The 14,355-nt window shown below is 42.4% G+C and overlaps 2 protein-coding genes across 2 annotated transcripts; both read left to right on the top strand.

The window, feature by feature from the left end:
- Positions 1–801: 801 nt before the first annotated feature.
- Positions 802–4,937, top strand: gtf2h1 (general transcription factor IIH, polypeptide 1). Its single transcript, XM_077710424.1, has 15 exons — positions 802–1,035; positions 1,340–1,509; positions 1,582–1,774; positions 1,930–2,095; positions 2,184–2,277; positions 2,357–2,506; positions 2,615–2,694; positions 2,848–2,981; positions 3,065–3,146; positions 3,239–3,327; positions 3,416–3,533; positions 3,635–3,725; positions 3,815–3,930; positions 4,086–4,178; positions 4,298–4,937. The coding sequence occupies exons 2-15, from the start codon at positions 1,356–1,358 to the stop codon at positions 4,382–4,384; spliced, it is 1,647 nt and encodes a 548-aa protein (XP_077566550.1). The 5' UTR covers positions 802–1,035; positions 1,340–1,355; the 3' UTR covers positions 4,385–4,937.
- An 83-nt stretch (positions 4,938–5,020) lies between these two features.
- hps5 (HPS5 biogenesis of lysosomal organelles complex 2 subunit 2) lies at positions 5,021–14,156 on the top strand. Its single transcript, XM_077710426.1, has 23 exons — positions 5,021–5,079; positions 6,290–6,397; positions 7,454–7,564; positions 7,674–7,738; positions 7,834–8,026; positions 8,208–8,338; positions 8,413–8,631; positions 8,710–8,781; positions 8,943–9,031; positions 9,106–9,284; positions 9,359–9,517; positions 9,919–10,078; positions 10,234–10,351; positions 10,565–10,711; positions 10,777–10,845; positions 11,169–11,656; positions 11,729–11,849; positions 12,340–12,489; positions 12,566–12,685; positions 12,896–13,009; positions 13,292–13,398; positions 13,471–13,744; positions 13,817–14,156. Exons 2-23 carry the CDS (start codon positions 6,290–6,292, stop codon positions 13,875–13,877), a joined length of 3,255 nt encoding a protein of 1,084 aa, XP_077566552.1. The 5' UTR covers positions 5,021–5,079; the 3' UTR covers positions 13,878–14,156.
- The last annotated feature ends 199 nt before the right edge of the window (positions 14,157–14,355 follow it).

Consider the following 14,355-nt stretch of genomic DNA (forward strand, 5'->3'; position numbering starts at 1 on the left):
CTGAAGTCAGCTGGGATAGGCTGCAGCACCCCCGCGCCCCTCTTGAAGAGAAGTGGTTCAGAAAATCTATAATAAATAAAATAGAATAGACAATTACTCATACTCCCAATCACAATTATAAATATACATATAAAGTCGCTTTGCGGTGTAGACGTTCACTCACCTGACGTTGAATGGGCAGGCTTGGGTGGGTTCGATTCCCACAGGAGGCGGTATGATTGGGAGTGTGGATGGTCATTTGACTCTCTGTGTGCCCTATGACTGACTGGCGACCAGTCTAGGGGGAATTCTGCCTTTTGCCCAAAGACAGCATATATATCATCACATTTTCCCAACCGCTTTGTCCTCACAAGGGTTGCAGGGGGTGCTGGAGCCTATCCCAGCAGACTTCAGGCCAGAGGTCAGGGACACCCTGAATTGGTGGCCAGCCAATTGCAGTGCACAAGGAGACAAACAAACTATTCACGCTCACACTCATATTTAGACTGTCCAATCAGCCTACCAAGCACGTCTTTGGAATGTGGGAGGAAACCGAAGTACCCCACACAGGCCCCGGGAGGACGAATACAGGTGGACCGACCTGGATTTGAACCCAGGTACCCCACTGACTTCGGGACATTCCTAATATACATATCGTTTGTCTCCTTGAGTCCTGCGATTGGCTGGCAATCAATTCAGGACGCCCCCTGTCGACTGGGCACAGTTGGCTTGCATAGGATCCAGCACCCCCTCGACCATTGTGGGGCAATAAGCGGTATGAAAACAATGGATGAAAAGCTTAAACTGTGCTTTCTTTGTTTGCACTGTTTCTGGTCGGAACCAATGATGTGCTATCTTTTATAGCCGGACAGTTAAGAATGTTACACAGTGTCAGCCAGCTATGTCGGTGCTGAAGTCTATCTGTTCACTATTAGATTAGTCTAATATTGAGCCAAATGGCTTGTTTACACCCAGTCACACCCGATCAGATATTCATTTTGAGATAATGTACTGAATAAAAAGTGCAGTATCTGCTGAGGAGTCCATCCTTTTGAGGTAAAGTAAGTTTTTCTGCCGACTTCTCTCAAGCTTTTCCTCTTCACTGTTTCAGCTAGCTAACGTACAGCTCCCTTAATTGTAAATCATGTATAACACAATCAAGTAATTATATGGCTTGAGGAAGTGTTTTATTATAAGTTACTGATTCATATATGAAATGGTGTTTCGACAGTTATTACAATCATCTTGCAGTGATGACAAGCGATGTGCAGATTTTTGTGAAGACTCGTTTTTATTATTCCTCTCAAGCATATATTCATGGTTTATAAATGAATCAATGTCATTCTCTTTGCTCTCCCAGTTAACACTTGCGAGCCATGGCCTCACTCTCAGAAGAAGTTCTTCTGGTGCTGAAAAAGGTTCGCCAGAAGAAACAGGATGGCACTCTTTACTTGATGGCTGAACGCATAGCCTGGAGTCCGGAGGGCAAAGACCGCTTTACCGTCAGCCACCTTTATGCGGATATTCGCTGTGAGAACTATTTCCATCCAAACACGATCGTGTCGAGAGAGCGGAGAAGATTGTTAACTCTTCTTTCTTCAGGTCAGAAGATCAGCCCCGATGGGAAAGCCAAGATTCAGCTCCAACTCGTCCTTCACTCCGGCGAAAGTACAACATTCCACTTTTCCAATGAGAGCACGGCACTCAAAGACCGGGAGGCTGCCAAAGAGTTGCTGCAGCAGCTCCTGCCCAAGTTCAAAAAGAAAGCCAACAAAGAACTAGAGGAGAAAAACAGGTGAGCTATAGGAACTTTTCCTCATTTGATTGTCCTTCTTGTAGAATCTCAATAGGAAGTCTTGCAGTCATTTGTGAATCCATCGCCTTGAAACTTTGTTGCTATGGAGCATGGGACAGCGAGCTCTAAAATATTGATATATTTTTCACCTGTAGGATGCTTCAAGAAGACCCAGTGCTTTTTCAATTATATAAAGATTTAGTGGTCAGTCAAGTCATTGGTGCTGAGGAATTCTGGGCTAACCGAGTAGGAGGCATAAACCACGCAGACCCCGCAGTTTGTAACAATAAACAAGAAGTTGGAATATCTGGAGCTTTTTTGGTGAGTGACTTTGTCAACTGTCATGTAGAATTTCATCTTGTATTGAGCTGCACTGAAACAATTTGGCATTTTTTTCTTTGATTTGCAGGCAGACATTCGGCCTCAAACAGATGGCTGCAATGGCTTGAGATATAATTTAACAGCGGATATAATTGAATCCATTTTTAGAACCTATCCTGCAGGTAAATCTCACTCCAGTCTATACCAATTTCTTTGTGAATGCACATGCACAAACTATATGAAGTCAACTTATCGTTGCAGTCAAGCAGAAGTATTGTGAAAATGTGCCTCATAACTTAACGGAGAAGGAGTTCTGGACAAGCTTTTTTCAGTCGCAGTATTTTCACCGAGATCGCATCAACACCAGCGCACAGGACATCTTTACTGAGTGTGCCAAGCAAGATGAAAAAGGTATTAAGCAGTGAGGTGGTACAAATCTATTGTTAGAATAAGAATAAATGCATTTTTTTGTTTTTGGAGGTTGTGTTTTTGTTGAAAATCAGTTTTTTTCTTGTGAAGGGTTAAAATCGATGGTGGTTCAAGGAGTTAAAAACCCCCTTGTTGACCTGCAGTCATTAGAAGATAAAACCTTGGATGAGGTAAGAGTTAATGACTTGATAATCTCTCATTTGTTTGTTTTCACAGATATTTTTGCTTCTTTTATTTAATCAATGAACTTAAAAAAACTCATTCATTCATAAAATCCACCTATCATAGGCTGAGTTGATAACTTGCAATCATCTGTGTTGCAGGGTTATGGTGTCAGCACCCCGCTGCCCTCCACTTCAAATTCTAACAGAAGCGTGAAGGAGAGCAGCAACTACGCCATTATAAAGCGCTTCAACCATCACAGTGCTATGGTGCTGGCAGCAGGTTCACGCAAAGGGTATGGCTATAAAAAAAATTATAGCTGTAGCTTTTTCCAAAAGGATTTCCAAGTCCCAGTTATTAATTTGAATTGTTTTTAAGTGAGAATGACCAAGGAAGTGAAACGAGCAGCACTGATGGAAATTCACGAGATTCGGACCTCTTTCAGCCTCCTATCAAGAAGGTAAAATGGCCCAGCTTTTTTTGAACCATTGAGTAGAAATGTATAAATCTACTGAAAGACTCACTTTCCTTATATTCTTACACTTTTCTTAGGTGAAGTTGCAAGAAGCCATCGAGTATGAGGATTTGCAAAGGGAAAACGGACCAAAGGTGGTTGCATTAAATCTCAAGAAGTCAGACAGGTTGGCCTTTTGTCCCCTTTGTTTAATATATAATAATTTATACAAGACAATTGCATGCATTCTTACAGTTTGATTGTTTTCCTGCCAGGTATGCTCATGGTCCTGTGCCTCTTCAGTCGCTAAAGTACACCACGACCCAAGAAATCATCAACTCTGTCACCCATATTCGGCATGAGATGGCAAATTACAAACCCAACCTAACTCAGGTTTGATCTAGCACCATTCGCTTCTTTATTTGTCGGGAATGTGTCTTTTAATATGTATCAGTTATTAGAAGATGAAATGTCTTACCACAATCCCCCTGCAGGTTTTGACCAGCACAGCAGCAAGTTCTGCCATCGCAACACTTTCTCCAGGCGGCCTTCTCATGCAGACAGGATCGCAGCAAACCATAAATCGTACGTAGCCATGCACTAATTTGTTTTTTTTTTCCTGTGCACCAATTGGTTTTAGTTCTGTGCCTTTTCTCATTTGTGTTCTTTTGCAGAAATGGTACCATCTGATATACAAGGTGAACTGAAACATCTTTATACAGCTGCTGGGGAGTTATTGAGACATTTTTGGTCTTGTTTTCCTGTCAATACACCATTTCTGGAAGATAAGGTGACTAGTAATTTTTTGAATGCATCTGTAGATATTATTTTTAAGAGGGCATAGACTGACTCTTGCTTAACACTGAATTTAAAAGAATTGGATCTCAAACATCAATGGCAGGCAATAAAATAATCTGAAACATCATATCTTTTTTTTTTACACAGTTGATAAAAATGAACTCCAACCTCGAGAGATTTCAGACGACCAAGCTCTGTCCTTTTCAAGAGAAGATTCAGCGTCAGTACTTAAATAAGAATGTAAGTTACCTAAAAACTGTCTTTATCTCTCACCATAGGCATATTAAGGCCAACTTCTACAAATACACATGAATGACTTACTTTCTCTATTTGGTCTTGTCTCATTGACCTTGCTGCAGCTCACATCACACTTGGAACAAATGCTTCAGACGGCATACAGCAAGTTCCACGTCTGGCAAACACGTCGCATGCTGAGGAAAACATGAGGCCAGACGTTTGTCAACAAAGGAGAATGAAGACAAGACAAACAAGGATGTCCCTTGGAAGCGTTGGTCGCTTGCTGAGACTTGGTATCGCAGCCAGTCTTCACAGGAGGCTTGTGATGGAGACATCAACAAATGCTGCCGCTGCTGAATTCATTCATGTTTAAGCAAGGCATAAGGCATTTTAGTCACAAAAACTTCATTTCCTACTTTTTTGCATTCTCCCTATGAATAAGAGATCGGTTTCAGTCGTGGGACTTTATTAATGGGACAATATGATCACACTTGTCATGAAAATCATGCAGTCCTGGAACCTCTCAGGCTGACAAGCAGAGGTGAGCTTGAACATACCAATAGAGGAAACCCCTCTGGGGAAAGGACAATGAATGGAAAAAGTATTCCATATTTAGTGAATTTAGCAATATTCCAATAACACCTCACACCGGAGTGCGGTGTGTGTGTCAAGCGCAGTCCCACTGTCTTGAGTCTGTCTGCACTGTACTGTATATATACAAAATGTTACTCTGAATTAAAGAGGCACAGCGTTTTGATGGAATTTTCATGCAGTTGTGTCATCCATGCATTGGGCTTGAAAACATGGTCAGTTGTCAACACACTTTGAGGAAGTCTGCCCAGTGGGAGACTCTCCATCTCACCGCTAGGGTGGACGGACTGGCCGCTCGGGTGCATCTTCCACGGTAACGTGAGTGATTACCTCTTATGAAATAAGAGAAATAAATGGGGGACGGAAAGTATACGAGGTTACGGTTTATTTGATGTATTTTCGTGCTCACGCTTAGCTTTTGATCTTTGGGAATTTAATAAAGACTAAACTAAAAGCAGCTAGCATACTTGCTATTGTCTTCAAACATCAGATCAAGGGCTTCGATTAGGAAGGCGATCTAACTTAACCTTCTTTATAACATTGTCATAGCGTTGGCTACGATCGGCGAAGTGCAATTTAATCGAAAGACAGGTGTTATTATGGCCAGAGTCAGCAGACTTCAAGTCCCGTGACCGACTCGCCTTTTTTTGCTGTTTTTGAGTCACTTTCTGCCGAAACGACCTCACTTGAGGTGATCTTTCTCTAACTTTATTTCACAGCTGTCGGCTATTTAATGATCTAATCTTATCTAATTTGGCGAGGTCACTTTGATGCTATTCTAAATATTGAACGCACAGGACTTCCGGGTGCAGTCATGTGACATCCCTCCCAAAAAAGAAATTTGGCCACAACTGTCACAACTATTAAATACCATTGACAGTGAGAGGGGTCCAATCCGCTTTGACTGAGAGGTTTGGCAGTGACCTTTTGACCACATCATAACAGCAAATAAAATTATATAAGTGGAGTTTTCTTCCTGTTTTGATTGCATTTTTCCAATTAAGCTGCCTACACCTAATCCATCTTGAGTATACTGCTCTCCCTGATGCAAAACAGGATCTTGAAAGCTATTTTTTTTTACTCATTAAGGTCTGAGCATTTTCCCCACCAGTGCGTGTAAGGCACAGGTTGCTATCCAAACGCCAAAGCGGGGATAATCAGTTTGGCAAATACATGCCGCCCCTGTAATATGAAATATTCATTCATATAAAAACTGAGTTAATACAGGATCACTTAGTTTCACAATAAAGTCAGCCTTTCTACTGTGTTGGTGTCAGGCATTATAATTTATGATTATCAACCTTATAGGTCAGAAATAATGGCTAGAATTCTTTTTACAGTTGAGTTATTTAACACTGGCTGCTTAGATAACTAGAGTCATGGATAGCCAATTTGAGAAACTTAGGAATCCTGCTGAGAGTCATATGATCGCAAGCACACTTGAATATGTGACCAAGAGAAAATGTGACGGTTAAAGGCTGTCTGTCTGCTTTTCTTCTGCGTGTGGACGTCCGTGAGGGAAGATGCCTCGGGTAGCAGTCGTACCAGAGGTCCACACTCATGTTTTGGCAGAATTTGACTGCCTGGACCCTCTTCTTTCGACTCTTCGCTTAGACTCCAGCAGGCTCAAGGTACATACAATCATATCAGTGATAATTTTACAGTTGGCACCCTGCGAGTCCCAGGGATTCGCTTGTCTGAAAACTGTGCGTCCCAGGAAACTTGTCACGAGTCCCAACATACTACGGATGCAAATAAAACATAAGCAACGATATATAAACATTCAGATTTAATTTATTTATTATATGGTTTAGGGTTAGGGTTTATTTATCATTGTACTAGTCTTTCAGCTCGTAGATCCTCCTCTCTTTGCAGCCAAAAGTCTTTTGAAATGTGCGTATTTTTCCTTGCTTCCCCCGTTTTGCTTCATGATCATCGATCGAATCTTCTGCAGTTCTTTTCTTACTAGTTGTATTTTTTAACTGCGAAATAACTATCCAGACTGTTTTGCTTTTTCTGAAACATTTTTTTATCTTTCTTACACTATTACGAAACTCTTGCTATCGCTTTCTCTCCTTCGTCTACTAGTGTCTGCTAGTCTCGTTCACGCGAGAATTATTTCGCAAAGATTATGTGGAATAAATTGGTTTGCTATCGGATATATGTGTTTTGGTTTTTTTTTTGATAAAAATTTCTTTGCGTCCGAAAAAAGCACATTACTTGAAATTGTGCGTCTGGAAGAAAAGCTGTGCGTATCAGACGCAGGACGCAGAGGTAACGAGAACACTGTCATATGTCTTTGAAGCCAAACCAATCGCCTTGAGCAAAATGTTGAAAAAAAAACATTTTTGGGACTTATTTGTAATTGCTAACATGACTTATTTGTGATGGAGAGTTATTCTATTAACAATACCTTATTGTTTTATTTTCTTTTTAAAGTACACTAAATGAAAATTCAAAAAGAGATGATAAACTGACATATTAAAAAAATGATGATACAAATGATGTGTAACATTTATGATGCATAAATGGCCATCTTCCGCATTCAATTTGCAAGTGAGCCGAATTTGTGCCAGACGTTATGGATATCTACCGCAAGTTGTCATTGGTCAAATCAAGGTTTATAACTTACCATGCATCATTTCCTACCTGTTTTACTCATGTATTTCCTCGGTGTTGTGCTTCAGTGCATGAGTTTGGCTGTGTCGAAGAAGTGGCTCGCCTTAGGAACATCAGCCGGAGGTTTGCACCTGATTCAGAGGGAGGGTTGGAAACAAAGACTTATACTTACTCACAAGGTAATAAGCAAGTCTATGTTGAAAGGATACCTCAACGGGGGCAGCTGCACATTAAATTCATTCTTGGATACACTTCATTCCTGATTAATTGACATTGGCTCTATTTCAGGAAGGATCTATTACTCAGGTGTCATGCTGTCCTCACGATGAAGACTTTATTGCTATTGCGACAAGGTAAAAAGTCCTAAATTGTTCTTCAAAGCCCAGTCAGGCACATTATACCCTTCCTCATGTCTTGATGATGTCTATGTTATTTGTGGGGGTTGCAGTCAGGGTTTGGTGGTTGTGTGGGAGTTACAACTGGAGCGACGTGGTCGTCCAGAGAGAGTCAGCGTGTCCTGGGAGCACAGGGGTCAAAACATCACTGCACTCTGCTGGGACACCAACACGCTCAAGGTCTTTGTGGGAGACTCGGCGGGAAAGGTGTCTTTTCTCCGAGCAGTATCCTCAAAGATGGGAAAGGTAGTCACACAAGTATTGTGCCTTCTTTAGCTGATTAATACTGTAATGTAAAATTCACACTGTTACGATCAGGTGTTGAATTCAACTAAGTCAATAAAACTTCAGTTTAATTTGTCTTCAGCCTGTATTAGCGCATTAGTACTTTTTAACGTGTTTTATGTTGGGTTTTTTTGTGCTGCAGGGTTCAGGATTTGTGATGTTTCCTGTTCAGACTGTCACCACTGTTGATTCCAAAGTGGTTCAGCTTGGGTATCAGGACGGTCGATTGTTGGTATCTTCTCTGAGCCGCTGTTATCTCTGTGATACAGAGAGGTGAGTTCTTGTGTTTACAAGTAACAGACTGTCATTTAAATTGTTGTTTTCATGATCTGAAATCTCGTCACTAGAGAAAAGTTTTGGCGAGTTGGGAACAAGGAGCGAGACGGAGAGTATGGCGCTTGTTTTTTCCGTCAAAACAAGGGATTGTTGACGGGCCAGCCCCAGCTCCTCTACTGTGCTCGGCCGGGGTCTCGGTTATGGGAAGCCAGTTTTAATGGCGAGGTTTTAAGCACCCAGCAGTTCAAACAGGCACTCAACTGCCCTCCTTTGCCTCTCATCACATACAGGTTCAAATAACCTCACTGTTTTTTAGTCTTAAAGACTTAACACGTGACAGCTTTTAAAATCCTTTTTTTTTTCTACAGAAAAGACCCTCATTACAATCCAGGGCAGAAGAGCCCCCAATCAATTGCCTTTCCAAAACTACTATCTTTTGGGTAATGACGCACACCTTTGAATTACAGTTTCAGTCTTGTCGTAGAATAAGCATTAAAAGGTGCATCAGAACAGAATTGTGAAAGAAAAAAACACAAACACACAAACATAAAAGGGGCACAAACATATTTTCTCAGAAACCTAATTGTGAGTTTATCAACAGAGACCAAAACTTGCTCACCTGGACGGATTCAGCCATTTATATTTTTACGCCTCATAATGGTCAAGTTCTTTTATGGACAGAATTAAAAGGTAACTGAAATTAATACTCACACACTTACAGTCAACTTAGAGTCAGTTAACCAATCCTTTTTCTACTGTTGCAGATGTGCTGGACATGGCAGTCTACCGCAACGATCTCTTCTGCCTCCATGCCGGGGGTCGTCTGTCCCACCTGTCACTTTTGTCTGCAGAACGTTGTGTTGAACGCCTGCTGCGACGAGAGTCTTGGACTCTGGCGGCTACGGTGTGCTGTATGTTCCAGCATAACATCAGCATCGGTCGGGTACGTTGGCAAATAATTCAAAAATATTATCAATGGATGCTTTTGTCACTTTGACTGTATTTTGTGTAACTCAGGCGAGGAAATCAGTTCCCATCGACCGCCTGGAACACCTTCGGTCACAGCTCAGTTCAAGCACTCACCCAGATTTGATTGGTCAACTGGATGAGTTGATTGCCAGGCTGGAACCCCCGGACTCGGCTTGCAGTAGCCGCAGAAGCAGCATCTCATCTCATGTACGTGAAAAATGAAACCCGGGTGGTTGGTCGACAGACACTTGGTACCCGGACGTTTCGTCGAACGGACGTTTGGTCAACAGACAGTTCTCTCTCTCATGATTATAATTTTGAGAACGAGGGAATCCAGCGACCAAACGTCTGTTCAACGAAACATCCGGGGACCAAGTGTCTGTCGACCAAACGTCTGCCGACCAAACGTCCGGTCGCGTGAAAAATACCTCTGTTGGATGTTGACACGAATGTTAAAATCCATATCTTGGTCTTCTCTCTTATACCCATCATCCACAACTGAAGTAGACCAACAGTTGATGCTTTGGCAATTTTGGGGGGAATTTGCAACTTGGCTGACATTTCCCAGCCGCTGTAATTTTAACACTTCGCTTCCTCTGAAACTGCAGGAAAGCTTCAACGTTTTAGACTGCGGTATCTACCGAGTTATCAGCCGGCGAGCCAGCCAATCGGACGAAGAGACAAGCTCCCTCATCAATCAGTCCGCATCGGAGGAAGAGAGGCTCAAAGAGCTTAGCTTTGCGCATGATGAAGATCAAGTGGATCACGGTAGGAGTTGTTGCAAACACTGGCGCTTGCCTTGAAAGCCAAAGCATTCACGTCTCCTCCGGTTGTTCCACGCATGTTGTCTCCGACCTCTCATTGTGCGCCACCAGTGCTCCATCCATCTTCGGGTTTCGTGCCACACCCTCATCTCGATTCAGATCCGATGAGTGGTGAGCGTGCTGAAGAAGAACGATCAGAGCAAGGCCTTCAATTCCACCTGCCCCTCTCATTCCGCCCCAAACCCCCCCGCATTGCACTGCAAGCCGTCAAAGACAGGTGAAATGGGGAAACACGGAAGAGAATATTTCTATGCTTTTTATCCAAGCAGTCAAGGGAAACAAACAAATGACTTCCACTTTCTGTGAAGATGTACATGTTTCATTTTCATATCATTCCTCTGTTTGTAAAAGGTCATGCAAGCACCTGCCAAACCATTCGTAGTTTAATGTGAGATTCACTTCATGTTTTTTTGTTCTTATTTCCTTTCAGTGTTTCTAGTTTTGTCAAGAAGACAACTGAGAGGATCAACACACTGCAGATGAACTCCGAGCTCTGGCAGCGACCCGACTTCAGAGAGGGCTCGAATCTGGACATGTCCACCACTTTTGCTTCATTTCCAGATGAAGCAGATGCTGAGTGAGTACACCGAGATTCAAGTGTAAAGTTGTGACATTTTAAGGACAATTCATCTCTTATGACAGGGTTTATGCAGACCTGCCCAACACAGAGTCGGACCTGCTTGAACTTCAGTCGGCCACAGAGCAGGCCATGTAAGTATGAGAAATTGTGCTGATGATGAAATGAAAGCAACTTTGCTTTGAATTAGAATTCATAATTTTGCTTTACTCAAAGATTTGAGGGCGCTTTTCAGTCAAAAGGATGAACTACAAAAGTCCAAATTTTTGTCATGGTATGTTGAAATGTGAATAGACAGATCTCTCCAGTTTTAATGAGGGATTCCACTGTTGAAATTTCCCTCAATCCATCAAGATGTGTGACGTTTATCAAATTCAACACAACTCCAAATGAGCAATAATCACAAATCAAAGCAGTTATTTCTCACCTTATACTTGGATGTACCTTTTACTGACAGGTCCCAGATGCAAGATCCCTTGCTTCTTCTGGATCCAGATTTCATGGGAGGAACGCTCCAAATATGGTTGAAGACGCTGGAGCAAGTCCTCGGACCGGCTGCAGTCCCTTCAGATCCAGATCGAGATGCGTGGGAACCGCTTTTGCACACGCAGAAACCAGAAGAAGGACCCCCAGAGAGCATTCCACAAGAGAACGCTGACAATCATCTTCCCTCAGAGACCGAGACGACGGTGTCTGAAGAAGCCGTGCGATTGGTACCCCCCAAAGCGCTCCCATCCGATCTCTTGGCCGATCTCACCCAGCTAGCAACGTTTTACACGGAACTGAGCTGCTTCAGGGAGCCAGAAGTTGTCCAGGAATTGAGCTGCACGACCTTCATGCGCCGCTACTTCTTTCTGCTGGACCAAGAGCGGATTAGGCGCTTGTGTCTGCTTTGCTGCCAGAAGCATCTGGATGTGCAGAGCTCCTTCATCCAGGCCATGCTTGGTTAGAGAAATGAAATATACATTCTTTGCATTCTATAAATGAGTAACAAATGGGATGTTTTTTTTTTTATAGGTGTGACACAATCCAGTAAAGTAGTGGAAGTCATTCACAAAGGAGATTTACAGAAATCACTTTGCTACCTGAGAGAACTGCAGCCCTGGAGTCCTCCGGTTCTCCTTGCTCACTTACACAGGTCAGTAAAATATGCCGAATTTGGTCATCACAGTTTTTACTCTTTCAGGAATGTTTTAGAATCAACATGTCTAAGAATAGTCATTTCTTTGTATACATGGGATAATATGCACATCAGCTATAACTGCGTTTTACTGGCATTTCAATTTGTTTTCATTCTTTTGTTCCAATGTATACAACTGAGGTCTCGGAAATTATTTCACCATTTTGACAATAGAAGTCTTTTATGATGGTGTGACAAATTGTGAAAACAAACCTCAAGTTCTTTTTCTGGCAAAAATAAACTAACAGCTAGTCGGTAGATAGTTAGACTTAAATGTGTAGCTTTGTCCACATTGTTCCCTAATGGAAACAATTGTCCTTAAATTGAGTAATTCCTTCTTACCTCTCAATGATGTGACAAGTTGGAGTCAAAATATTGCCCAACATTTCCCTCTGGTTTTGGAATTGCACCAAATGTGACAACCAATCCCGTTCCCCCTAAATCATAGGCTGTATGCGAAGCATGGCGAGGCTGCCGTCCAGTCCTTCCCCGCCTTCTATCCCACCATTAAACCTGCAGATGTGATGCAGATGGCTCAAAAAAGTCACTTCCTGGCCTACCTGGATAATCTGGTCATGTCCCAACCTGAGGAACACAGGTACACCTTCTGCTTTACACATTTCCTGGAAGACAGCAATACATGAATGTGGCTACATATTGATGGCTTCCTCTAGATTACCATTCCTGCAGTCTCTGCTTGATCCGGAATTGCTGCGACAGGAGTGGTTTGAGCTGGCACTTACCCACGATGCACCTGAGCAATGCGATACATTGACAGCCGACGGACAGCCCAGGTCTCATTAACAATATTGAAATGTGTTATGTAAATTTTCAGACTTAATGCCGGTCTCTATTTACATAATTTTTTGACTCATTGGGACCGATTATGGCGTTAGATGTACAATCCATTCGAAATGGGAGCAAATGATTGCTTTCAACCGTCTCGGATGAAATGGATTGGACATCTACAAATACCATTATTCACTGCCAGTTTCACATTGCAGGTGGAATTCTCATTGCTTCCATTGGGGTTACGGATGTCTCCTGTCTTTGCTGACCCGACTTCCCGCCGACTTGTCGTCCAAGCAGAAGATGGCAGAAACCTGTCGCAATCATGGGTGCTTCATTTTTATTAGCAGATGCCATGTTTACATGCAGCTGTTGCACCTTTTAAATTCCGGGTTTTTGCCAGTCACCTGATAATGTAAAAGTAAATCATATTCTTTGGCCTCACATTTCTGGCCAAAAAAAAATATCTGTAGCTCTCAGATAAGTGTTTTTGTTTTAGAAAAACAAAAAATATTAGCCTTAACTGGAACATTGGCTGGATTGCCAGTGCAATATAATCAAATGAGGTTTTCTAGATCACAACTCGGAGCAAACAATTTTACTGTGTGCAGTTACTGGACCGGATACCTCCACTTGTGTTGCGAGCTGCAGCGTCGCGATGAAGCTTTTGCAACCATCTACCACTTGGATGACATCAGCCTGCTAGAGGAACCAGACGGTGTGTTGCTCTTCCCATCTTTTCACGTGCTTTGAACAGTGCAGACAGATACTAATTGCTTCTGCCATCAAGGTGTGACGCCTCAAAACTTGTCTGAGTGGAAGCTTTTGTTGGAGTTGTGTCAAGAAGGGGGCCATCTATCGGGACTGAATGGAGACGCCTTGTCCAACGGTTCTACGGACTGCAGCAAGAAAGTCAGCACTGAGAACTTAATCTTGCGCCTGGCCCGTGCGGTCGGCCCGGATCGCGCCGAGGCCTTCCTGGAGGAGTGCGGAGTGCAGCTGAGTCTTTCTCCTCACTCCCAGTTAGTGTGTGAGCTGCTTAAGATGGCTGAAAAGAGGCAGCGGTGAGTACGGTTGGCGTTGTTTATGATAAAACGTCCAGCTGTTTGACGGGCCGGTCGTCATATGTGTTGCAGGGCAGCCATTCAAAGCATGCTGGAGCGCTGTGATCGCTTCCTGTGGTCCCAACACGCCTGAGTGCACCTGGTATGATGCCAACCCAACAAAGTCCACCTGATGCTAGCTTTACAGCAAAGTGATGATTAATTTATTTGCTTGACTATCCATGAAGGTACTAACTCTTAAAAGTCTTATTTTGCACGGAAACTATTTATATCTGCTTTTCAAATGAATGTACTGTTGGTGCAATATTGATTTGTGAAGTTTTTTTCATGTGCCCAAGACCTTAATGAGTACTAATATACAAACAGTGTTCTAACCAGATATTATTTAAATAAATAAATAAATCACATATTAGCCATTCTCCTATTCTTTGAGGTTATAGAAAATAAACATAAAACATTTGCAGGTTTAACCCTTTTATGCACAACATTGGTCTGAGTTTTATTTCCTCTATCCCTAAGTTTAAAATTCAAGTCATTCCTTTGTTAATTTGTTTAAACATTAGAAATCCTTCATTAATTTTTCACTTTTTGAATAAAAACACTGACCTGAT

The sequence above is a fragment of the Stigmatopora nigra genome, chromosome 2 (assembly GCF_051989575.1).
Source record: "Stigmatopora nigra isolate UIUO_SnigA chromosome 2, RoL_Snig_1.1, whole genome shotgun sequence".
NCBI lineage: Eukaryota > Metazoa > Chordata > Actinopteri > Syngnathiformes > Syngnathidae > Stigmatopora > Stigmatopora nigra.